At 39.3% G+C, this 26,109-nt stretch overlaps 1 protein-coding gene across 1 annotated transcript in view; it reads left to right on the top strand.

Moving 5' to 3' along the window:
* Positions 1-26,109, top strand: part of MYO10 (myosin X) — a 157,081-nt gene that overhangs the window by 124,315 nt on the left and 6,657 nt on the right. Inside the window, exons 20-36 of the mRNA XM_031052807.2 lie at positions 2,153-2,277; positions 2,438-2,552; positions 4,876-4,982; positions 5,957-6,166; positions 6,465-6,504; positions 6,939-7,841; positions 9,120-9,243; positions 10,521-10,764; positions 13,021-13,116; positions 16,358-16,451; positions 17,226-17,281; positions 19,342-19,484; positions 19,803-19,997; positions 21,124-21,281; positions 22,291-22,414; positions 24,137-24,434; positions 25,618-25,825. Coding sequence (XP_030908667.2) covers positions 2,153-2,277; positions 2,438-2,552; positions 4,876-4,982; positions 5,957-6,166; positions 6,465-6,504; positions 6,939-7,841; positions 9,120-9,243; positions 10,521-10,764; positions 13,021-13,116; positions 16,358-16,451; positions 17,226-17,281; positions 19,342-19,484; positions 19,803-19,997; positions 21,124-21,281; positions 22,291-22,414; positions 24,137-24,434; positions 25,618-25,825 — 3,240 coding nt within the window. The remainder of the gene's footprint in view (positions 1-2,152; positions 2,278-2,437; positions 2,553-4,875; positions 4,983-5,956; positions 6,167-6,464; positions 6,505-6,938; positions 7,842-9,119; positions 9,244-10,520; positions 10,765-13,020; positions 13,117-16,357; positions 16,452-17,225; positions 17,282-19,341; positions 19,485-19,802; positions 19,998-21,123; positions 21,282-22,290; positions 22,415-24,136; positions 24,435-25,617; positions 25,826-26,109) is intronic.

Genomic DNA, 26,109 nt, shown 5'->3' with positions numbered 1-26,109 from the left:
AGCCTTGGTTTGCACAGGCAAAAAAAGTGAGTGTTTTTCCTTGTGATTTGTGCTTCCATCTGTTCATTACTTCTCTTTCTTGTCGGACATCATCAACCACCTGAAAAGAAGCAGGCTAGCAGGTGAGTGTGTGGACAGACATTCGAAGGGTGGCCTTGTGGCTGCCATGGGGTGGGCATGTATGGAAAACACTGTTGGTAATACCCAACAGTATCAATACCTTTGTTGTAAGCATTCAATAAAATACAAAACTTTTGTACAAATACAAGATCCTGCACCAGGGTTGGGGTAATCCTAGGCAGAGCTACAGGCTAGGCAGAGACTGGATTGGGAGCAGCCCTGAGAAGGACTCGGGGTGTTGGTTGACGAGAAGCTCACCATGACCCAGTAATGTATACTTACAGCCCTGAAAGGCAATCATATGCTGGGCTGCATTAAAAGGAGCATGGCCTGCAGGTTGAGAGAGGTGATTCTCCTCCTCTACTGCACTCTAATGAGACCTCACCTGCAGTACTGCATTCAGCTCTGGAGTCCTCAGTGCAGGAAGGATGTGGGCCTATTGGTGAGGGTCCAGAGAAGGGCCATGAAGATGATCAGAAGGATGGAGCATCCTTCCTATGAGGAAAGGTTGAGAGCACTGGGCTTGTTCAGCCTGGATAAAAGAAGGCTCTGGGGAGACCTTATTTTGGCCTTTCAGTACTTAAAGGGGAGCCTATAAGAAAGATGGGGAAAGACTTTTTAGTGGGTCCTGTTGTGACAGGATGAGGTGTGATGGTTTTAAACTGAAAAAGGGGAGATTCAGGCTGATGCAAAGAAAAGAATTTCTTAAACTGGCACAGGTTGGCCAGAGAGGCGGTGGATGCACCATTCCTGGAGACATTCAAGGCCAGGCAACCTGATCTCATTGAAGATGTCCCTGTTCACTTCAAGTGGACTGGACTAGATGACCTTTGAAGGTCCCTTCCAACCCGAACTATTCTATTATTTTGATTCTAAAGCCAGTTAATAAATATCAAGAGAGCCCTCCTATTTGCAGCTGCTCAGGGCTTGATTTTGTTGGCATTTCTATCAGCTAAAGAGCTCTTATATTAACCATTAACTGTATTTATGAGTTACCACCTTCTGAACTTCTTCTTGCAAAATACTAAGCACTGTACTCCAGCCCTGCAAATGACTCTGCAGGAGGGTCATCTGGTGTGTTAAAGTGGATGATTATGCTGATAAATTAAATGGTGCATTTACATGTGGTGTTATTTCACTCTTGGGATAGCTGGCATTTTACAAGGCAGCAGTTAGCACTACCTTGAGTAGCTCTGTGTGTCTGTGGCTAGTTTACCTCAAAACGAGGTGAAAGTATAAGTGACTTGGGGGATTCTGAAGTGGGACAAGAGGATTCCTGAGGCTCCAAAGGGCAGGAACATACTGATCAGCATTCACAGGTTTTTCATGACTTAAGTGGCTATGGGGTTATCTGCTTTCTAAATGAAAAATGATGCTGAAAGAACTGCATGCAAAATAAGGGAAACTTATTTCAGATAAGCAGGATTTTTTCTTTTTTCCGTTTCCAGGTGAAAATATTTCTGCTGTCCAGAATAGCAACAAGTAGAAGCTCTTTGAAATAAAGCTTATTTGAGATTTGGCATCCTAGTACATAGTAAATGAATTGTCACTACACTAAAAATTAAATCTTTTCTGCCCTTGTGGGTTTGTTGTTGTGTTTTTTTTTCTAAAACTGTACCACACCACTGTATTTGTGTGTCTTCAACATTTGGGATCACCTACAGGGACTGTAAATTCAGTTGCTGAAGAAATAAAAAGTCAGGCTTGCCCTGTTATCTGTGTGTGCTTCTTTCTGTCATTTCTTCCTGCACAGCAATGGTCTGCAAATACACATGAAACAGAAAGTATGAGCTGATCAGATTAAATTACTGTAAATACTGTGGCTGTGCAAATGATACTGTGTAATTACCCCTTTAATTCCTTCCTGTAGATACATTTTTATATGCTCAGAATCGCTAAAGCTTTAAAGACACTGTGTAGCCAGTTTTTAGCCTTTGTGCATTTCAGATTCATGTAATCTGCCCTTTGTTTATTTCCCCTGACATCTGTAACCATTGCTATTAAACCTTTGTTTTGAACCTTTTCATTATAGATGCCAGACCAGTTTGATCAGACGGTGGTGCTCAACCAGCTGCGCTATTCTGGGATGTTGGAGACAGTCAGGATTCGGAGGGCTGGTTTCCCGGTCCGGAGGCCCTTTCAGGACTTTTATAAAAGGTAATCACAGTGACTGGTGCACTTCAGATGAGAGTCACAGGTACCAAATCAGTGTTCCCATGTTGGGGAACAAAGTGAAAATCTAATAAGAAAAAGAAATAATCTGGCAAAGATAGAACTTGTCTCCTAAATGAAGTAATAAGTGGTTTTGGGTTGACAGGTATAAAGTCCTCATGAGAAACTTAACTCTGCCCGAAGATGTAAATGAGAAATGTGCCGTCCTACTTCGTCTGTATGACAACACAAGCACTGAGTGGCAGCTTGGAAAAAATAAGGTAAAATAATCTGGCTGTGCATATTGTGGGGCTGGTGCTTTCACAAAGCTATGGAGACAGGGTTTATACTGCACAGCTGCAGAGGACCTACTGGACAACCTGTACTTTGCTCACAACTTCCTCCCTGTCTCTCCCTCCCCCCCAGAATAAGTCAAATAATTTTTATTAAGATAATGGTATTTTAATTTGAAAAATGAAACAATCCAGGTGTATTTTCAAGCTTGTTTTGCACTTTGAGTTTGGACAACAGCTGTGTGCAGAGTTTCCCTCCTTGTGAATTTGTGCTTTTGGACTTGCATGATGTGAAAGCATGTTGGACTTGGGAGAAGATTCCCCATTGCAGCATCTGAGATTTCCTAAATACTAAAAATGCATGGTGCAAAGAACTAGAGAGTGCGTTACAAATCATTGCTGCCAAGGATCATCCCTCAGGCTTCTGCAGATGGCTTTCTCATCTCTTTTTTTTTTCCCTGGGTAACTTCCTTGGCTCTCCCAGGTCTTCTGTAGTGGAGAGAGAACGAAAACCAGACCCAGAAATAGTTTGATGAATTATGTGTTACACTTGCAGTTTTCTTGTCAATTGTTAGAATTGTGGGGAAAAAAAAAACAACACTCTCTCATTACCATAAGGTAGCAGTGATATATTGTAAAATCTGATTGATTTCTGTGTGAAGTGCCCTTCTGCCTCATCTTCTTCTCCCCACACCTGCATTGTTTGGAGGGTTTCCTCCATTCTTCTGCACACGTAAAGACTCTCAGAGGGAAAGCTGATTTGTTTTACAGTTATGGTAAGAGATAGGATCTGAAATATGCTGTCAATTGAAGTCATCTTTCATCCCATTTTTTGTAGACAATGGCATACAGATAATACAGTGATAACATTTGGCTGCAGAGCTGGGCTGTGCTTCCCATTATACTTCCAGATGTAGTGTATTAATGGTATTCATGCATGGACCCTGAGCAGTGCTTTGGCATCTTAGGGACATACATTTATCAGAACCTGAAATTGTTTTAATCAGCTCCTCAGGACCTCGGCAGGAGCCAGAGCTCTGTTCTAACTTCCCTTCCTGGGGCCTGGCCTCCTCCTCCTCTGGAGCTGCCTGCACATTTATAAGAGTCTTCATAAACAGCTTATTGTAGAAGAGAACAAGAGGGCATTGGTTTCAGACTGAACATGGGATGATGGGGCACTATCCTGCCCACATTATTTAAAAGGAGGTTATACAACATTGTGATGATTTAGCCTCAGTGTGATTTGTTTTTTTTCTTGTTTTTTATGTCTCAAGCTGCAATGCACCTGTTCAGGAAAGCCTGGGCTTAACACAGGCTTAACATCCATTTTTGTTCAGGAAATATCTGAATGCCTTTCTGAAGCAGAGTTTTGTTGTGGTTTTAAAGCCAGTGTGTGCGGAGCATGGAAGGATTGCCCACTGAGTGAAAGAAAAGGCTTTGTCCATGAGTAAAAACTTGATCTAGAAAGAGCTGCTCGGTGCAACTTGTATCATGGAACTCTGAGACTTTCTGTGGGCCTTTTTATGTTCCTTAGTATTAGGTGATTTGTGGTAAAATGTAATTGCTTTCAAGCTGCATTCAAAACTCACAAGTGTGCCTCTCCTCAGATATGGTGCTGCTTTGGCTTTGATGATGGGCTTTTTTTCCCCCAAACATAGGAGAAAATCCTACCTTGTTTCCTACTTGAACACCTTAAAAAGTCCAGGGTTTTGGGTGGGTTTTTTTGTTGTTGTTTGGTGCTTTTTGGTTTTTAGTTGGTTGGTTTGGGTTTTTTTCACAGCAAGGAAAAACTCAAAACACTTTCAGGAAGCATTCCTGCTTTTAGATGTTTTTGCAGCCCTCCTCCCTGGAGAGCGCCCCCCCCAGCAGAGCCCCTACAGTTCACACACTTTCCTCATCACCACGCTCTGGTGGTGACACTGTAAAACACCTAAAGTATCGGGTGGTATTTCTGCCTCTCAAGTCACAAAGTTCAGGCTAAATCCTACAAGTTCTTTGGCCTGTATTACTCTTTGGTGGGAAAAGGCCATTTAATGAATTATGTTGCTTTTGGAAAAACCCTGCTCCTAATTAAAATTCACTTTAGTTTAATTAGGCTCTTTCCACTGAAATCCAAAGATAGAGCATCATCTGCAGGTATTTTCTTCTAAGAGGAATTCATTTTGGTTTTTAATTCTCTGTTGAGGAAATGGTATGTTTGTCTCAGGATTTGAACCTGAGGCTTGCAGCTTGGGCTGACATTGGCAGCACCCTGCTGTCCTTTATATAAATGCTTTCTGCAGTTTGTTAAGCCAGCAGTTTTCTCATGTAGGTGTTTCTCCGGGAGTCCTTGGAACACAAGTTAGAGAAACAGCGAGAGGTGGAAGTCACCAAGGCAGCAATGGTTATCCGAGCACACATCTTAGGTTATGCAGCCCGGTAAGTGACTAGATAAGAATATGGATAAACAGGCTTTGAAAGACATGGGTGGAGTGTCATGGAGCTAAATCCTTCTGGTGCAATACTTAACTTTTTCTAGGGACCAGGCACCCAAATCCTGTAATTGACTTTTGAAAACAGCAGCTGGTATCTTTGCCAGACTCATGAATAAAACACAGTGGAGTTTTGAATAGGATGTTATAGAAGTTTGGAAGTCGGCCAGCATCCATATAATTGTATTATGGCATTAGATCCATGGGAGGAACTCTGAAGGGATGGCACCTAATGGGGCTGCCCCAAATCACCAGCTGAGATTCTGATTAATCTTTGCTTCAGCATGGTCAGAAAAGAGTTTGGGTCTTAAAGAACTATGACATGAGGTAACTGATGGATGTTTCACTTGTTTATCTGGCTTCATGCATTACATATTAGGTGGAATTGCTCATCCCATATGTTTATTTCTTTGCTTTTTCTGCAGATCAGTTGAGGACAGTTTAAGGAAACTTGTTTGCACAATGAGGTCATTTCTTTTCATGTGTATATTAGTCCTGTCCTTATATTCTCCAGTATGTTACTTAAAATCTATATTGCTTTTTTTTTAATGACAGAGCTATCCTGCAGCTCATGATACTTGTTTTTGTAGTTGTGGGATGACTATCTCTGAATATTCTTTCTCCACATGGGTGCACACACACAGAGCTGTCCTTTTAGCATCTCCTTGTCAGGGGCATAAGAATATTTAAGACAGGTGTAGTATGCATTTATTTAATGAAGACACAGTGCTGACATGGAAATGAAAGAATCTTTTCTCAAAGGGAGGAGAATATGAAGGAGAATGGGGCAACCACCACAGAACTAGAACTAATAAATTGTTTTATTATCATGGGCTCATTATTGCAAATCACCATGGCGAAACCTCTTGCCACTGCTTGTTAGTCCCTTGTTTCATTAGAAATCTGCTATTTTTCTCCCAGGAAGCGGTATAGAAAGGTTCTCTACTGTGTGGTTGTGATACAGAAGAACTACAGAGCATTCAGCGGTAGGAAAAAGTTCCTGTGCCTGAAGAAAGCAGCCATAATCCTTCAGAAGCAGCGGCGAGGCCAGCTTGCTCGACGTGTTTACAGGGAGCGACTAGAGGAGAAGCAGAGACAAGAGGAGGAAAGAAGAAAAGAGGAGGAAGAAAGGTGCAGTAGTCTATCTTGCATCACTCTCCTGTCTGTGCCATACCAGGTTTTGGTCTGAATAGCCTTTATTTCAGATTGTTATCAAGTGGTTTTGGAAACCCTTGCATCTTCTGCTAAAAGATGCCTGTGGCTATCATGGTAGTTTCATTTTGACAAACATATTCTTGGTGACCTTATTTTTGTCTCTCTTTTCCATATGACAGATGATCTTTGCAAACCGAGCTATTGCCCTAGCAAAGGTGTGTGATGAGCTTATGTTGAGCTTGATTTACTAACTTCTTTTCTTCCTTCACTTTAGGGAAAGACAAAGGCAAGAAGCAGAGCGTCTTGCCCAGCAGGTAAATTATATTCTTTATGCTTTCAGCCATCCTGTTTATTTGAGTATCTCAACCCAGCCATTAAAAAACTAAAAGGCATCTGTGGCATTTAAACTAAACTTATTACAGGAGTTGGCAGATAAAGCAAAAGGAAACTTGATACAGTTGTTTGCATGGAAATTTCTTTCACCTCATGCTTCATTTAATTTCTGGCAAAGACCGAAATTTCTGCACGTACTTGAGCCTTCCCGTATCTGTGAGCAAATGTAATCATGCTTTAGTTTTTCTTCTTTCCTTTTGCTTTTGATGTAGAGATAAGGGTCCTTTTAAATGGAACAGCACGGTGGGAGCATAGTGCTTTTGCAATAAATAAGTGTAAAAAAAGGAATCTTGCGTTGAAGTGCTTTATTTTAAGGTTTTTGGGGTTTTTTTCATTTATTTTATTTTGAATGCAGGCTGAAGAAGAGAGAAAGAAGCAGGAACTGGCTGCCATTCAGAAAGCCCAGAAGGAGGCAGAGCTGAAGCAAGAGGTAGAGAAGCAGAAAGAAAGCAGGCAGGTGGAAGAAATCCTGCGGCTGGAGAAAGAAATTGAAGACCTGCAGCGTGTGAAGAAGCAGCAGGAGCTGTCCTTGACAGAGGCTTCATTACAGAGGCTGCAGCAGCTTCGAGATGAGGAACTCCGGCGGCTTGAGGATGAAGCATGTCGAGCAGCCCAGGAGTTCCTGGAATCCCTGAACTTTGATGAGATTGATGAGTGTGTCCGAAACATTGAGAGGTCTCTCTCTGTGGGCGGTGGGTATCCTGCTGAGCTGACTGAACAGACTGGAAATGCCTGCAGTGAAAAACCCAATTTTAACTTCAGCCAGCCATATCCTGAGGAGGAGGTAGATGAGGGCTTTGAAGCTGATGATGATGCATTTAAGGATTCGCCCAACCCAAGTGAGCATGGCCATTCTGATCAAAGGACCAGTGGCATCAGAACAAGTGATGACTCCTCAGAAGAGGATCCCTATATGAATGATACCGTGGTGCCAACAATTCCTGCTGCTAGCAACGCCATGCTTATACCTCCTGCCCATGATACAGTCAGTCTCCACAACTCTTCAAGTGGTGAATCCACATATTGCATGCCAGAAAATGTATCATGTAGACCCCCAAATTCTGTGGAACTTATTTCTCCCGATGGAGACTATGATTACGACCAAGACGATTATGAAGATGGTGCTATTACTTCTGGCAGCAGCGTGACCTTCTCCAATTCACACAGTAGCCAGTGGTCACCAGATTACCGATGCTCAGTTGGGACATACAATAGCTCTGGAGCATACCGGTTTAGCTCCGAAGGAGCTCAGTCTTCTGTAAGTATCACTGGTTTTATTATATAATAATTGATATGTGCTTCCTGATTTCCTTTTTTTCCCACTGTGCAGCCTTAGAATCACTGTAGCTGTTGTTACAAATGTCTGCATTGTGCAGTTTGACTTGCTTAGATTGTGTATGGATGTAGTTGTCTGTTGCCATCTAGATGCCACTGGGGTGAGTGCATTAGAGTTAGAAGCGGCTCAGATGGTGCTTGCAGTCCTAAGCTTAGGCAAAGATATGGCTCTATCTTTTTTAATGCAGAACTTCATACTATTTGGTGAGGAGCTCAGTGCATGGCCTTGGACATAATTCATAAGCAAAATTCTTCTCTGTGTGTATTTGGAGTTAAGGTACCAGGTGGGGAATTGATTTCAGGAAATAAAAACCAGATTCTGTTATGCATGCAAGTTGCTACAGTATGGAGGAATAAAACTGCTTACAGAAGTCCATGAAATGCCAGATGTATTTCAAGATTACTTGGAGAGTAAATTTCACATGATGACAAATTATTTAGGCAGACCCTCATACTGAGAAGTTGTTTTTCAGTGTTGTTACTGAGTAGTACACTATGGCATTTTCTCCTGCAAATGTTTTTTGGAAGAATATTATTTCCCCTGTTACTCACAGAATACTTCTGTGAGACTGGTTGGGAAAGTAAAAAACTATTTCAGCAACACCAACTTACTTAGAAGGAAAACATTTACACTAAAATATATATAGTTGATGTACTGAAAACCAGTCAACAAGGAGCCATCCTGGTCATTGAGATAAATTAACAGTTCTTGCCTAAGACAAAACCACTTTTAGCTGTCTCTGTTGAGAGCTCATTCCTGTTGCACAACTCTGCATGTGTTTGATACAGAACAGAAATTCTGGTTATTGGGGGTGAGGGTGGAGGACAGCTATTACTGCAGCTTGTGGAATATGTTTGTTTTTCAAGACTTCAAAAATGTTACTTACAGCACATCAGTGATAGAGGGAGGTTGCACAAGGTAGCATAACTTGGCCATGCTCTTGCAAGGGGATAACTTTCCTGAGCAGTTACAAAGCTGGTTTATAGATTTGTTACTTGAAATTAGGGCTAGTGTATAATCAAACAGTTCAAGCTGCACGTTACTATGATGTAGTCTTTCCTTTGTTAGCTGGGCAAAAAGCAGTGAGGAGTCATGCCCCTCCAATACACCATAAGATGTTTTAGCTGAAGAGTCCTAAACCAGTTTTATCTAAACCCTACCCTGAGAGATCATTTCACCTTTATTCCCTCTTTTCTCTAGTTTGAAGACAGTGAAGAAGACTTTGACTCCAGGTTTGATACAGATGATGAACTTTCCTACCGGAGGGATTCAGTCTACAGCTGTGTCAGCCTGCCCTACTTTCACAGCTTTCTGTACATGAAAGGTACTGGGTGAATCAGAATTCGCTAAAAATAAAAAATAATCAGAAATGTTTATTATACCTTGAACTCCAATTCCTGTACAGTTAAGCTATTTTCTTATTTTTCAAAGGAGGGTGGAAAAGTAACTCAAATTTGAGCTGTTCTTAAATTAAGTTACTTGCAGTGTCTTATACCTAGCAGTGTTTGTCCCCTCTGCAAAGGAACATTAACACTTTGGGCTGCCTCTGTTTCATTTTACATATTTGCTGGCTGGTAAGCAATTGAATATTCAGTATAAATAGAACAAAATAACTCATGAAGTCAAGTTGTGCCAACTTTGAGGAAAACTGATTCCTGCTTCCAAAACACTGTAACGTAGGCAGCATTCTGCATCATGGGCCAGTTTTACTGACCTCAGTTGACTTCCATTTTGGACCTGAAAGACACAAGAAAAGGGTATGTGTGGCAAAGGGGCATGAGAAACTGAAAGCATATACACAGGAGTTCCCTGGCTAAGATTTGTGGTCTTACCTTCTGATGATTGATAGTAAATTACCATTTAGATGAATCTTTGGTACCTATCACGGTAGTATAACTTATTTTCCTGGAACAGAAACAGTGATGAATGTGGGCATAGCTATGTTTGTGTGAAAAATAATGCAGACATCACCAGCAGAGCTTTTACTTTCTGACATAGTTAGCAGTAAGTTGTGGAATGACAGGAGTATATTGGCTTGGTTATGGTTTTGATGGCTGTGATGTAACTACAGTGCAAGGTGTATTGTCTGCCTTACAGCCACACTTTGGTATGACTGAGCTCACCTTAGTGTATTTCCTGCTCTTAAGTGTAGCTTTTTCAGGTTCTGTGGATTTCAGTTGAATGTTATTACCCCCAGATAACCTGGAGATAGGACAGAGTTTAACACAAAAGTTTTCTTAGATTGTCACTGAGATATATTGAAACCAGTGTTAAAGATCTGATTCTCAAGTGCAGTAAGACTTTTTAATAATTTATTATTTATATATATGTTATGTATAAGTATATATAATTATATAGATTCTGCATACATGTTTTTGTTATGTGGAAACTTACTGTAATCTATAAGGTAGACAGCAATATTGGTGGCCTTACGGACACGCAAAAGTAAAATCTTTGGTTTTGTGGCTTATAGCAGAGACTCGGTTTAAGTGTAGCATCATTGGTCAGCATCTTCCAGCATTAGTTTGGTCACCGCTTCTGTTTTACATTATAATTGCTTCTCTTACCTAGGTATAAACCCACATCTGTCTCTCTTGCCAGGTGGCTTAATAAACACATGGAAGCGACGCTGGTGTGTCCTGAAAGATGAGACCTTCCTGTGGTTTCGTTCCAAGCAGGAAGCGCTTAAGCAGGGTTGGCTTCACAAAAAGGGGGGTGGATCATCTACGCTTTCCAGAAGGAACTGGAAGAAACGATGGTTTGTTCTCAGGCAGTCCAGGTTGATGTACTTTGAAAATGACAGTGAAGAAAAGCTGAAGGGTGCCATGGATGTCCGAACAGCCAAGTAGGTTTATATGGGGTTTTGTATGTAAGGCTAAATACTTCCTGAGTATTAATCTGGGAAGATGTTTAGTGCCTGCCTTCAAATTGTGTGAATGCAAGCAAGAAAGTGGGTGTGATGAAGTTACTGAAAGCAAGTGTTGTCCTTACTTGGCTCTCTCTTTCGTCCCCAAAGTGCTCAGAGCTAAGCCAGTGCCAAATACTTCAGAAAACTGCTGCTATAATGAACCTGTCTGTGCTTTCTTCCAGACTAGAGGCCCTACTTAGTCTGTAATGATTCCCAAGGCAATTTGGGGCATGTTGCCAAGTCCATAGCTGCAGGCAAACGTAGAATGAAGAGGGTGGAATTAATAGGCCCTGAATGTATTTAAGTTAGCACTGGTCAAAGCTGTATCTTCTGTGTGCATTTATGATTTTTTTGTGTGTGTTTGAAATAATTGTGGTAGTTATAGAAAAGTCTTTAAAATGTGTATATTAATTAAAAAAAAAAAAAACTACTAAACCTAACAGTAACTTATATCTGGTAAGTAACTGAAGTTCCTTGTACCTTAAAAATCTATGCTTCCTGAAAAACAGTTTTCTAAGGGATGGTATTTTTTCCTTCTAAACAGTCAGTGTACTTTATGAACTTTTTATTATCCAACCAAATTTAAAAATTAGAGTGTGCTAACACTGGTAGTCTCATCTCTGTATAAACGTGTACCTGAGCTTTCTTCAAAGGAAGAGAAAAATAGCAGTGACTGTAGCACTTCATTCCACTCTGCTTCTTGTAATCTGCAACTGTCCTTTTTACTTTGTTAATTTAACACAGTGCTTGAATTAAATTGAAAGCTTACATTAATCTTTTTTTTGGACGTCCTGGCTTGAGCTTGATTTCAAGCAGGGCAAAGTAAATAGCTTCAGTGAGCATTCTGACTTGCTCATGTGAAACCAGTGGTCTGCTGACTGTAAAGCAAATCTCTGAATAAACACTGAAGTTCCTACCACTGTCTCATGTACCACAGCATGTATCTAGCATAGCTTTCTAACATGTTTAAACTCTCTTTTTTCTGTTGTCACCACATTATTTCATTGACTGTGCTCTATTGAAGTTCATTGCCGAATGTACCTTTAAAATTGTCGAAGGTTGTTGAACCTAACTGGAACTATAGGTTCAATCAATGACTATTTGTGTATAAAACAGCTAAAAGAAAGGGTATTTGTATTTAAAGAGCTGCATGTTATGAGAAATAAGCAATAGCTTTTGTAACTTTCATATTCACTGAGTGCATTCCTAACACATCGTCTGACTTACATATTTCCCCACTCCACATTAGGGACCATGTGCAAATTAAATAAATCTTGGGCTGATTAATTTAAAACACAGAACAGGGAGGGATTCTGTTGGACACTGCTCAACATAGGGGGGGAAGGAAACCAAGTTAAAGAAAACAGGACAGAATTACAGATTTTTGTTTAAATAGCAGACAAATTGTCCTAATGAGCCTCTTAAGCAGAGCTTGCATATAGGGTAGAGATTTAAGAGAATGGTATAGCTGATAAGGAAGTATGGCTAGTTAAGGAAATAATAAGCTTCAGACAAATACAGTAAAACAGCAAGAAAGAAATCAAGTTGATTTCTTAAGCTTCAGGAAAACCTGATGCAATATTTCAAATATTCCTTAAAAATCTTGTGCTTTGTGGTTCATGGCTATTTAATATACCAATACTTAGCTGTTGAAACTACACATCAGAAAGATGTAATTCTTCAGCAGATGAGTGTTCAGCTTTTTCTGGAAGCTATCTTTGGATTTGTCTTTCTGGTGACTCACAACCACACAGAATCACTAATCCAGGTTTTGTTTGCTTTTTGGTTTTAATCTTCAAGAGCTTTCTTTTTAGCACTCAAAAAACTATTTGGGAATGCAGCCAGTTGAGAAATATGTCCATTTCTCAACTCAGTCATCCTTGCCTCTCTTGAGGTTTGATAGTGCCTTTTCTTTAAAGGCATTATCTCTTGTTAAAACAGTAACAGAGTAGTCAACTTGGTATAGTGACAGTAATCAGAATTAGAATATTTGTACAGAAATTGGCAGAAAACACAGCTACAGTTTGATGAATAATACTGTCTGATAAACCACATTGTGAGCCTTGCACATGAACCTGCTTAAGGCTGACTGCTGTTATTTTAAGTGTCAGTGTTTTGTGAGCCTCTTGGCAGAACAGTTTTCCAGACAATGACAACCTGTAATGCTTGATCTTTGCACTTTCTTTTTTTCAGAGAGATTGTTGATAATACAGGAAAAGAAAATGGTATTGATCTAATAATGGGTGATAGGACCTACCACTTAATTGCTGAGTCTCCTGAGGATGCAAGGTATGAAATCTCTGTGCCAGTCTGACTAGCGCTTGTCATTCATTTTCCACTGTCACAAAACATTCAGGCTGTGTTAAACACGTTGCATTTAGCACTCTTGAAAGGCCTACTGGGAAAAAAAATCCCATGACTGAATATTAGTGGGAAGAGTTAGACTGCCAGTGAAAATTTTCCCAAAATGTGGCTGTTATCCATTTATTACTAGCAACTTTCTGAAACACAGTATGTCTGTAAAGAGGCAGCCATCAGCCATTGACGCTACTCTTGTACATTATCCCGCAGTGTTTTGCTGCATAGATTAAATCAGTATTAAGGATCCTGCAATTTGTCTGAAATAAAGTACTGTTCTTCAGGGTTGGGATCTCTTTGCCTAAGCAGAGCCTAAAATGTTTTCAGATAAAAATTGAAATGAGATGACTGGATTTTATGATGAAAGCATGTTCGTGAATAAGAAGAGCATGCAAGAGAGTTTTTCCCTTTCTACTTATTTAAGAAGGGTCTTACCTTTCTTGCTAAAGGATCCATATCAAACTGCAGGGGGAGCCTGGCAGGTGAGGAGCAAGCCTGACTTGTCAGATCAGTTTTAGTGCATTCTTAAAAGAAAATCCTACACTACAGTTCATGTGAGATAATAATATGCTTGCCCATAAAAATCAGGCATTTGAATAAAGTGAACTTAGTAACCAAAGCTTATTACCCACTGCCTTGCTGCCCCTAGGCCAGAATACAGAATGGCTATGTCAACATCACTTGAGCTACTTTTTTGTGAAGCCTTGAAAGTTGCTTCGTATTCTGTTCTTTTTAAAGGTACAATACCTACTTGTATCACAAGATCCCGAGTATAAATTTAGTAATGCTTACAGTGCAAAATCATTCTTCAGTTTTTAAGCATTCTTAAAATTACTCTTGAAACAAATTATGACCTTTCCAGCAGTTATTGTTAAGATTCTTGTGTGATTTGAGTTTATTTTAAAATGAAGGCCTAGTCTCTTTTATTAGGCTTGTGTACCTGCCTTAGGGACCAATGAGAAATCGTCAGCATAAAGACTTGTCTGTTGTCATGCATCTCTTTCATTTTCTTCTTAAACCTGGAGGAGTAGTGTATTTACCAGTGTATTTAATATTTTTTTCTCAATCATCCCAAAACTTTTTGATGAGGGAGGTGTGTAAGGATTTGCAAACGCTCTTAAGTCAAAGTCTTGTTAGTGTTTGGCATTATTTAAAGTACACATTTATTGGACTGTGATGGTTCTGAATCTATTATTGAAAAAAGTATTCTGTACATGGGCTAAATCATGATCTGAGGTTGTTTTTTGCTCAAATTAAGGGAAAAACCAAGAGAAACATGACCCACACACACCCTCCCAAATGAGGAATTACTTTTTTGAGCATGGAAATCTATTTGAGAAGTAATGCTTCAGTGGGCAACCATTACTGAGGGTTTATTGCCTTCAACCCCCTCGTCTGTTTTTAACCTGTTCTTGGGTTCTGGGACTCAGGTGAAAGACAAAGGAGGTCCTGTGAGGGAAGAAAGCAAAAGGAGAGTCAGATCTGCCTTTGTCTTTTGCCAAGTACCATGATTAATTCTTTTTCATTGTTTACACAAAGAGACATGAAATTATGAAAACTCTGAATTGTTCTTTTAAATCCAATAATAAATTATTACTAAATTAAGTCTTTCTCTGTTTTTAAATAGAAGATTGACATTAAAGTACATTTGCAATTCCTGAGTGCAAAAAAAAGAAAGCTGAATTTAATTTGTGGGAAATTTTTGGTAGCTGACATTTAGTTTTCTTCAGCTGATGATTCCTTTTCTGTAGATGACCCTTCCCTCATTTTGGAAGGGTTTTCAATGACCTGGTCTTCAATCCAGAAAAGTAAGTGCTAAGCAGAACCTCTCTGTGGTAACCTCTGAGTCTTAACAAAAGAATCAGAACTAAATATGTTTTCATCTTCTTTATTGTCAGTCATTATAAATCTTTTTTTTTCTTCATATGCCTTGGATTGTTTCTAATGAAAGAATAAGCTGTTAGAAAGAATTTAGGATATGGCAATGATGACGCTGTCTGACAGATTTACACAGGTTTTATCAAGCTCTTTTGTCAGTTTGGTTCCTAGATTATCTACAGTATGGGGAGCAGTTGGCTTCTGAATGCTAGAGTTAAGGAGGCAGCATTTTAGTGTCCTGGGTATAAATTCTATGGCTATAAGCAATTGCAGAAAAGACAGCTTTAAATTTAAATCCAGTAGTTTTGCATTTGTTTCCTCATCCTGGTGGTGGTGGAGGAACCTCTGCAGAAAAGTGAGTAGCCTGTTTTAAAGGCTGGGCTTTTCAGCCCTTTGAAAACTTGGCCCCAGGTGGTTTTCATTAGAATGGCAAATTCCTATCTCAAAGAATGGCATTCAGGAACCTGCCAAACAGGCCAAGCTCTGCCCTCAGATTTCAGTGGGATTGCTTAGAGCCCTTGAGCTTTATCATATATAAGTGCCAGAAGGGTAGAGATTTCCCAGAAGCAGAAGGTGTGGTTGGAATTAAATCTTGTAATTGCTGCTCAGCACTAGGGGCTGAGTACTGGAAACCTTTCTGCCACTTTTCCTGTTATGGATGTACACAAGGCCGCTGGAGTGGCACACATTAGCTCTGGTTCAACTTCACTGGTCCTTCCAGTAGCTGGATTTTCCAGTGTTCCACAAGGAACAAAAAAAATGTAGGCCTATTTGCTTGGAGGTTTTATTCTTTCCCCCTCTCAGATAACTTCATGGACTTGGGTGGTCTTTGTGGAAGTATCATTGTAAGAAACTATTACCAGCCACGCTATGAGTGCAGCAGAATTTATAATCTGAAGGTTGGGTTTCCCATTAAAGGCTTTGTGTGTAGCTAGAAATGTATTCTTTTTTTCCAGATGAAATATATGGAATGTGTTACAAATACTCTCTAAGCACTCAGATATTTCAGTGTGCTTACTGCCGGTTTTTCAGAGGTGCCACTTTTTGTAGAAGGTTTTTGTCTTGAGGAAGAAGGGTATGACATGAACTTGGATGGGAGATCTGGAGGGGCTTGCTTGAGCCCAGTATTACCTGAACTGACATAAAGCCTTGCTGCTTTTCTGCATGTTGACAAAGAGGAATCTTAAGCAATTTCAAAAACCTGAAGAACCTGCTAGAACTCTGCAGAACAAAGGTGACAGAAGGCTTGCTCAGGAGCATCATTTTACTTACACTGCTGCCTTTCTTTCCACAGCCAGTGGTTTAGTGTACTGAGTCAAGTTCATGCGTCCACAGAGCAAGAGATCCGAGAGATGCATGATGAGCAGGCAAATCCACAGAATGCTGTGGTAAGTCTAAATCTGAAGAACTTTTCAGAGCAAATAGTTTTAGAAAATAGGGGCACTGTGGTGGCCACAGCTTCTGAGAGTCACAGCCTATAGGACTCCTTATATGTGGTCATAGCTGTGACACTGGCTAGAGGCTCCATGCCTTTGGTCCTGCAGGTATGCAAGAAGAGTGTGACTTCTGATTCCTTACCCATCATTCACTTTGATGGAAAATTAGTATTATTTTAGAGGTGTTTTTTTATGGTCCAGCTCCCTTCCAAAACAGCATTTGTGTTTGAGTTTGAAGTTTTGCAAAGTTACAGTTAATGAGTAAAATAAAAACCCAAGAGTTGAAAATCTGAGATTTCTCTGGTCCTGCATATAAACTGCATTTATCATTCTGTACAACATACACTGGGAATAAGTGGAATACATTTGGAACCTAATATCAAGCAAGGGGAAATAAAAACTTCTGCTTAATGGTTTCAGAAGTTCTGAGAGGATGCCATTTACATTGGGATGGTACTTCTAGGTGAAACATTCAAACAGGTTTGGAAGCATACAAAAGTAAGAGCAGTTTTTGAGCTGCCTTCAGCTTAATTAGAGATAATCTTTTACTGGAACTATTTATCTGAGTCTCTTAGTTTTACTCTTAGCCGTTTTAATGCTTAAGAGAAATTGATACCCAAATCTACATTTCATTAAGCTGCTGCTCCTTTCACTCATCTCTGAAAAGTGTACTGTGAGTAATGTAATAGTAAATGTCTTTCTCCTTTTCTGGCTGGGTGTTTATAGGGTACGCTTGATGTAGGACTGATTGATTCTGTCTGTGCTGCTGACAATCCAGATAGGTAAGTCAGAACCATGACTTGTGACTTTCTCTTTCCCCTTTCTCTAGTCAAAATTGGATGCTTTATAATGTAATCTCTATATCTACTGACCAACCATGCATTAAAGTCATTCCTTATTGCTTCCCTTTTCATAGAATTAAACACCACATGTTAAAACATGGAATAGGAATCACAGAATCATAGAATCATAGACTGGTTTGGTTTGGGAGGGACCTTAAAGATCATCTAGTTCCAATCCCACTACCATGGTCAGAGGCATCTTGCACTAGACCAGGTTGCTCAAAGCTCCATCCAACCTGGCCTTGAACACTGCCAGGGATGGGGCAGCCACAGCTTCTTTGGGCACCCTGTGCCAGTGCCTCACCACCCTCATAGTGTGAAGAATTTTTTTCCTAATACCTAATCTAAATTTGGGGCTTCACTAACTTCCCTGACACTGCTTTGTATATGAGCTATTCAGTTACTAAAGTGATCCAAACATGAAAGGTTAAATATTTCTTTCATTTATGCAAGTAATGCTCCTGGAAAAAAAAGCATCTTATTTTTGAGTCCTTTAGCAATACAGTAGGCAGAAAAATCCATTTTAACATTTTTCTGTTCAGCTTCTCATGCAAGAATGTTGTATTCTATAGTGATGAGAATTATTTCCCAGAATAAAAATGTCTTGTAACAAAGAAGACAAGGCAGCATAAAAAATAACCTTCAGGATATTCTTAGTTCTTGACCTAGCCATAGTATTTTGGGGGATAAAAAGTAATCTAGGTTCAGTCAATGACTCTGTATATAAGGTTACTGGCTGTGAGGTGCTGTTAGTACAGTAGGAGTTCATACCAGTCTCCTCATTGCACATGTGTGAAACAGCTGGGTTTCAGTTACTGGCTTGTCCTTGGCCTTGATGCCACAAGTGACAGTGATTATAAGACAAGGTTTCCTAAACAATAAAACACAAATGTCCAGAGCTTTCAACATTTTAAGTTGGAATGGCATTTCTCCTGTAAACATTTTTCACACAGATTCTTTTTCTTGGGTTGCATTTGGTGGTGTTTGGTTTTTTTTATTTCTCTGAATCTAAATCAGTGATGGAAGGTTTTTCAACTAGGAAACTAATCTGACTGATATAGATTTTTATCTTGACACATGTAACCCACTAGTGGAAGCTCAAAGGAGAGAAACTGAGAAGAGAGCCCTGTGAACCTGTGTTCAGAACAAATCCCAAGAACAGGGCTTATGTAATTTTCCTAAACTGAGGAGAAGGGAGCCTGAAAGGTTGGCTTTTGTTGGTCATAATCTCCTAATAGTTTGATCTACCCTTGTTTACACCTTAGAGCATGGGGTAGCCTGGACTGCATCATTCCCATTTTCTGCATCTCACAGGTCTAAAAATCTGTGTGTTCCGTGATGAAAGAAAATAATGGTAAAGGGTTAAAGCAAGTGTTCGTAGCCTGAAGAACCTGCCTGTCTAATCCAGAGAACCATCAGCACAGTTCAGTTGGGCTAGTTCTTCATGCTTCAGTGAATCCTGGTGTAGGACTGGGTAAAAGCCAGACTCATTAAAAATAGATTATACTCTATGCAAATTGGGTTGCACTGCATTAAAAATAAAAGTAACTCTGTTCACATGCTGCTTCACTATAGACCTTTGTAAATTGTAGTTTGTTTTAGCTAATGTAGCTACTGAAGCAGACACTCTAAATAGGCCTGACCCTGAATTAGAGTTCTGATTCACATCCAAAGCTGGTTAAAGATTGGAGGGTTTTCTCACCGTAGATTTATTTTGAGATACAACAAGTTGAAATTTAGTGTAAACTTTCCCACCATTCAAAGCCCTGGCATTTTGGTGTGAATCCAACATAATTGAGTCTTTTCAAATGCCTTTTACTTTTTCTTTCTTTTTTTTTTTTTTAGGTTTAGTGGTGTTGAAATAAGTGCTTTAGAGGTAGACGGATTTTATCTGAAGAGAAAATGTAGACAATGGACAGTATTTGTGGTTATGATGAGTGAGGTATAAACAGCATGTATGTTGATTGTAAAGGCTTTTCAATCTTCTTTTACTTTCATAGACCAAATTCATTTGTGATCATCACTGCTAATCGTGTTCTTCACTGTAATGCTGACACTCCTGAAGAGATGCATCATTGGATAACCCTGCTCCAAAGGTCAAAGGGGGACACTAGAGTGGAGGGACAAGAATTCATTGTGAGGGGTAAGAACAGAGTGGAGCAGTAACAAAGTAAATAACATCTATTAAGGTTCAAAGAGATTGTTCACACAGTACAATCTGGATAATGTGCCAGCACAGGAGTGTTGGAACCTCATCTCCACGTACGGTGGAGTTTACTCACAAATTAATATAGCTGAAATTATACTCCTGTTGTGCCATGTAAGAAAACACTGTAATGATGATAAAAGCGTTTTTCTAGGTTGACAAAAGATTTTATTTTTTTTTTATAAAACTTTTAGCAACCTAATTTTGTGCAACTCTGTTTTAAAAACTGTGTGATTCAAATTGTGTCTTTACCAGGATGGCTACACAAGGAAGTAAAGAACAACCCGAAGATGTCTTCATTAAAACTAAAGAAGCGTTGGTTTGTTTTGACACACAATTCTTTGGACTACTACAAGAGTTCAGAGAAAAATGCTTTGAAATTGGGTACACTGGTTCTGAACAGCCTCTGCTCAGTGGTCCCGCCTGATGAAAAAATCTTCAAGGAGACAGGTAACTGCTCTTCTTCAAATATGCACTCAGATACCTTCTGTCCTACTACTTAGTCATGCAACAAACAGTGCATAAGAATGTTTTAAATGGATTATTATGGTTGCTGTTTGAACAAATAAGGTTCCTAGGTCACTGAAGCATTTTACATGTAATTCCTGGGAAAAACAGCAGTGATAATATGTACAGGAGTAAAATCTGTTCTTGCCCACATCCAAGTTGTCATAGACTGACACTGCTGCTGAGTTAGTGTGAACACTTGCGTTTACACATCAAAGACCTGAGGAAAGACAGGAGCAGCACTCTCCTCATATACTATTTTATGTGCTGAGGAACTATGAGGACTAACTTTGGTGGAACAAGTTATAGGGACATCTAGGGTAAGAGTCCTCTTTGTGCTAACCTCCATGCTGTACCTGACACAGCTCATTTTCAGAACTGGTTTTCAACTTGGAAGTGGCTATTTGCAAATAACAGGTGACTGTTGACAGTCCTATATAATCTCATTGGGGTCACTGACACTTCAAAGAGTTTTTCACTAGTGAAAGATGAAAAAGATCTTTAATTGCATCTGCTTCATAAAAAGCCCATACAGTGATGCAGAGGGAGAATTTGAACTGAAATGATCTTCCTACCATAGTTGTCACTTCACTGGTGTGAAATTAATGACTTTTTTAGAGAAGAAGTAGTTGATGCTTTATATCTGTTTGCATGTGTGCCACAGACTATGAAAGACTCACGTACAAAGCAAGACTGTCTCAGTTTTTCCTGTTACCGACAGGACTGGAGAAGTAGGGCCCACAAGCCACAAGTAGCTAACAGTATTCCATAGTGTTGTCTTATGGTCACTTTTGCTAAGATTACTGGATAAAACAGGAGGCTGCATCATGGTGGTTATACTCTGATGTTGCTCCTAGGCTTTTTTAAAGGAATACATTGCCTTTAACACTGCAGTATCTGTATTATGATACTTAAGTACTCGTGCAACTTCTTAGTCCCTGTAAAACTGCCAGCATGATGCACAATGTAGTACTTGGGGTCTAATGGGACTACAGTTTTTTTCAGATAGAATTTGGGGTATTTTTAAAGATATGGCTTCTATGTTTAATAATTGTTACTGTTGTGCTAGGATATTGGAATGTAACTGTATATGGACGCAAACATTGTTACCGCCTCTATACAAAATTGCTTAATGAGGCTACCCGCTGGTCAAGTGCCATCCAGAATGTAATTGACACAAAAGCGCCAATTGATACCCCAACTCAGCAACTTATTCAGGATATTAAGGTAGGCACAAACGGGAGGATGTGGGTTGGGAAAGAATGGTTGCTTAAATCCTTTTTATGTTGGCTTTGGCATGTTGGGCAATAAAGCAGAAAACTAAGTATTATTCGCATAGTGGCATGGCCTGAAATTGTGGAACCTGAATGTATTCACTGACCTGATAAAGGAATTTCTATCTAAAGAGTAAAAGAGCAAAGTATGAAGTGCAACTTGGAGGGCAAGAGGGGGAAATTTTTTCCATGAAAACAGTAACAAGTTTTACTGGTTTGTGTAACTTGACAGAGGTTGCTATACCTGGCAGTAGAGCATAGTGTGCAGGTTCATGAGTTAGCAGACCTGTTTGGCCATGTGACAGTGAGCAGCATACCAGGATGTGGACTAGACAGCTCTTGTGATTTATTTTTTGTTTATGGTTCTTCTGTGATAGTATGAGCTAAGCATCTCATGTCTCTGTGTGATGAGAAACATACTCAATTAACGCTCAATGCTTTATGGTCCTGTTGGAGATACTGCATGCATAGGCAGAGAATGTCCTGGAGATCTCTGCTAACGTTTAAGAGGGGAGAACTGCTACCAACCTTTTCCCTTAGAGTGCCACCTCTTCTCTCATGGAAAAGAAGTATCAAGTCCTAAATTCCAAGTCTACAAATGCTGTTCTTCAGATCAGTAGACAAATGTACGTGGGAGTTTACAGTTGATACATGGTAGTGGTCACACATCGATCAAGCTTGGCCAAAGAATAGAATTTAGATGTCAGAGTGGGTACATCAAGTTTACAACAGCAGTTTTTCTGGACTATTTTGTTATGGTAGCTACTGTAGATTCTAACTGAAAAGGCCAATTAGTTATGCTGGAGAAATATTTTTTTTTAATAAAACTTGAATACAGATGTTTTACTCCAGTATTTCATAACTTTAATTAAAAAATAATGTAAAATGAAAACACACTTAAAAAAAATTATGAAACTGTTAATGCTGGACACAAAATCCTACTTTGTCTCTTACCCCAATAGGAAAACTGCCTGAATGCTGATGTGGTTGAACAGATTTATAAGAGAAACCCTATTCTCCGTTACACTCATCACCCGTTGCACTCGCCATTACTGCCGCTGCCGTATGGGGACATCAATCTAAATTGTAAGTTTTTAAATCATAGAAACTCTTTGCCTTATAAAAGACTAAACCAGAGGATGGAATTTTTTTCTCAGTGGGTTATAGCAAAATAACAGTAAGCAAAATACATGTTTATAACAGAAATAGACAGATTTCCCTGTTCCCTGCTGGGAGGTAGAGAATAGCAGTTTGTCTAGCACAGATCAATGCACTTGAGGTATTCCTGCACAGGTGTTACAGAAAGTTGCTTTTGCTGCTGTAATATAAGTTTGTTACCCTCAGCAACCCAGCTAAGAAGACTGAATTTGAAAAGCCTGGCACTGAAATAAGCAGCTGAACCAAATTCATTCAGTGTCCTTGAATCGTACTCTCCTCAAATCATTGTTGCTTCCTACCTATGTTAGGGGCTGCAGCAGCCACAACTTTCAATTAACAAGTGTGAGTTTCATCAGTTGTGGTGCAAAGCGTTAATTATGGGAAACAACATTTGAGTGCACATTGTTTTAAAATGTAATGGTCCATTTACTCCCAAAACAGGTGTAATCATGTCTTCTAATATCCTTAGTTCAGTCGCTGATTTAGAAATCTGTTTTGAATGAATCATTCAGAGCTATTGATGGTTGTGATTTTGATGTCTTTAAATGAGTTTGCTTATCTTATTTTGTGACTGTATGTTAAAGAAAATATGACTTAAATCAGAAGTTTCATCCTTGAGATGAGGATAAGAGTTGATTAAAAGCTAAGTTATTCCAAGGAAGACTTCCTGGTAACTCAAGTGATATCCTTCTGCTCAAATGACAACAGAAACCTTTCCCTTCTCTTCCCCCTCCTCCTGTATGGCAAGGCACAATTCTGAACTTCTTGGCACTTCAGTAGGTTGTCCCACAGAGGAGTGTATCATGGTTGCACTTTATTCCCCATAGACAGGAACATCTAGCTCCCTCTGAGGTGGAAGTCCTGCCTAAATCTTTCCAATATGAAATGTAGCTCCACAGATGGACTGATGCTTAGTTATTGCCTTGACTCGCAGTTGAATTCTAGTTATTTTCTGTAATAGTATGTCAGGTTAGAAATTTCGTAACATGCATCTGTACTGTTCTGTGCTTTGATGGTTGGTAGACCTGAGTGATTCAGACATCAAAACAATCTATTCCATCTCTTGAACCCAAGAACTGCATGGTTCTTTTAAGTAGACTATGAAAGTTGTTAGCCCATGTTGAATAATCTGGAGTACAAAAACAATCATTGCCTTTTCCAGCACTCAAAAAGCAAGTGTCAGCACCATAGCAATGATCTAGTTTAGTAATATTGGTTGGGTTTAATTGAAATGCTACTGCTGTAGACAGGAGTGATGCCATGTATCTTTGTAACTTTCTGTAACACAGTCATGCTTTACTTCGCTTATGATCTGACTAGGTTTTCACTTTGTTGTGACAGTGAGAAAGGAATAGGCACTCTGAAGGAAGATTCTCCATTAAAAAACTCCAACCAAGCAAGATAGACTTTTTAAGTTATGTTGCTGAAAATGTCGAAGTGGGATTTCATTAAATTCAGAACAAATCTCAATAGCAAATTAACTCATAAAATGAGTATGCAGCATGCATTTGAAATGGAAAAGACCCATTCTAACATCCTGCATAATGAGGGTCACAGAACAGCATTAAGCAATTCCTATATTAAGCTTGAATGCTTTCTCTGCTGTATCTCAGACTAAACACCTTCCTCCCTAAATTTTTTTTTTTGTAGTGCTAAAAGACAAAGGCTACACAACTCTGCAAGATGAAGCCATCAAGATATTTAATTCTTTACAGCAGCTGGAGTCTATGTCTGATCCCATCCCCATAATCCAAGGTATCCTCCAAACAGGACATGATTTACGACCTCTTCGAGATGAGCTCTACTGTCAGCTCATCAAGCAGACCAATAAAGTGCCTAACCCTGGGAGCGTGGGGAACCTCTACAGTTGGCAAATACTCACCTGCATGAGTTGCACATTTCTGCCAAGTCGCAGCATCCTCAAATATCTGAAGTTCCATCTCAAAAGGTAAGAACTTTTGAATTCCTAAAGCAACAAAAGAAGTTTATTCACCACAACTTGTGAAGTGTTTACATACCTATCTTGAAGTGAGACTTGAAGATGCATTCACTTAGTGAACTAATTATGCCAAACAAAGAATCTAAAAAGAAGTTGTAGTAAATGCATGTAAGTAAATGTTAGTCCACTAATAACAAGCTGTTCTCAGTAATTTAAAAGCTTTGTCTGTATTTTTGGCAGAATATGGACTTTTTCAATCACTTTGCTAAATCTAATATTTTACAAATATTTGTAAAATGCTTGTATTGAAGATATGTCATTCAACCAAAGTAAAATCAGTGCAAAAATTTCACTTCATATAATATTGTTAAAATGAAAAAATCCAATATTGATTACTTTTTCAGTTTAATTCAGCTCACAAACTGGCCTCCTAGTTAAAAAAATGTAGCTGATACAACATTTATAGGTTGGTTTCAGTTTTGTAGTATTTCTGTAATACTGCAATAATCTTTTTATGCCTTGTAGATCATGAATCAGTGTACTTCCTCACAACAGTTAAACCCTAGTAGCTCTTGAGAATCTGGTATTTTATCACTGGCAGTATCATAGAAACACTGTACTGAAAGCCACCCAAATTCAACAGTTTTCAATAACTGAGTTCATTAAAATTGTGAGTACTAACAACTTAAATCTAATACTTATAATATTAACTGCTGAACAGTAAGGTCTAGAGAGAATCTTTAAGAAAATCAGGATAGAAATCAAGTATCCTAAGTGACACTACCACATAGTGAGGCAGTCAAGTATGTTTTATTGCTTTTTGGTGTAGTACCTGAGTGCAGTTTAGTCTTCATACAAAAACTGTTACTGACAAAAAGTGGAGTTGATTACAAGAAGATTTTCATAGTTTGTTTCCTGTCAAATCTGAGTCATTGCAAGATTCCTATAGCTAGTGACAAAAGTTCACTTTTTTCTTTCCATTAAGTTTGTAGAATGCTGAAATTATCTAAGTTATCCCACAGCACTTCACAAGTTAAAACATCTTCCTTGACAGTGGAGATAAACCTTTGACCATGTCAATAAAATAGCATACTGGATACAGAAGTACTTTCAGGAAAAACAAGCATTCCCAAAAAAGAAAACTTTATATTTCACAAACCGGCAGCTTAAAGTAGTTGCATTTGTCTCACAGGGTTCGTGACCAGTTTCCAGGAACTGAAATGGAGAAATATGCACATTTTACTTATGAATCTCTGAAGAAAACCAAATGCAGGGAGTTTGTACCATCGCGGGATGAAATAGAAGCTCTGATCAGCAGGCAGGAGATGACATCCACAGTTTATTGCCATGGTGGGGGCTCCTGTAAGATTACAATCAACTCGCACACTACAGCTGGAGAGGTGAGAGTGGTGACAGAACAGCTTTGACACAAAATCAGTGTGTCCCTTTACATACTCATTCTAGACAGCCATGTAGCATTAAACTTTGGAAACACTCGGGGCTTCTCTACCAGTCACTCCTTTCAGGGGAGGGGAGGGCTTACAGAGCTGTTCATCCGGTCCCCCAGTATGTTCTGAAGAAATCCCTGCTATATAAACTGTCTTTATTCTGCAGATAATTACCCAACTGTAGTTCCCTCTTAAAGGAAAAATTGCAGGAAAAACTAAGCAATTCAGTAGAAGCA

The sequence above is a fragment of the Melopsittacus undulatus genome, chromosome 1 (genome assembly GCF_012275295.1).
Source record: "Melopsittacus undulatus isolate bMelUnd1 chromosome 1, bMelUnd1.mat.Z, whole genome shotgun sequence".
Taxonomy (NCBI): Eukaryota; Metazoa; Chordata; class Aves; order Psittaciformes; family Psittaculidae; genus Melopsittacus; species Melopsittacus undulatus.
The sequence above is the reverse complement of the archived record's forward strand: the minus strand, read 5'-3'. Positions and strand labels throughout refer to the sequence as shown.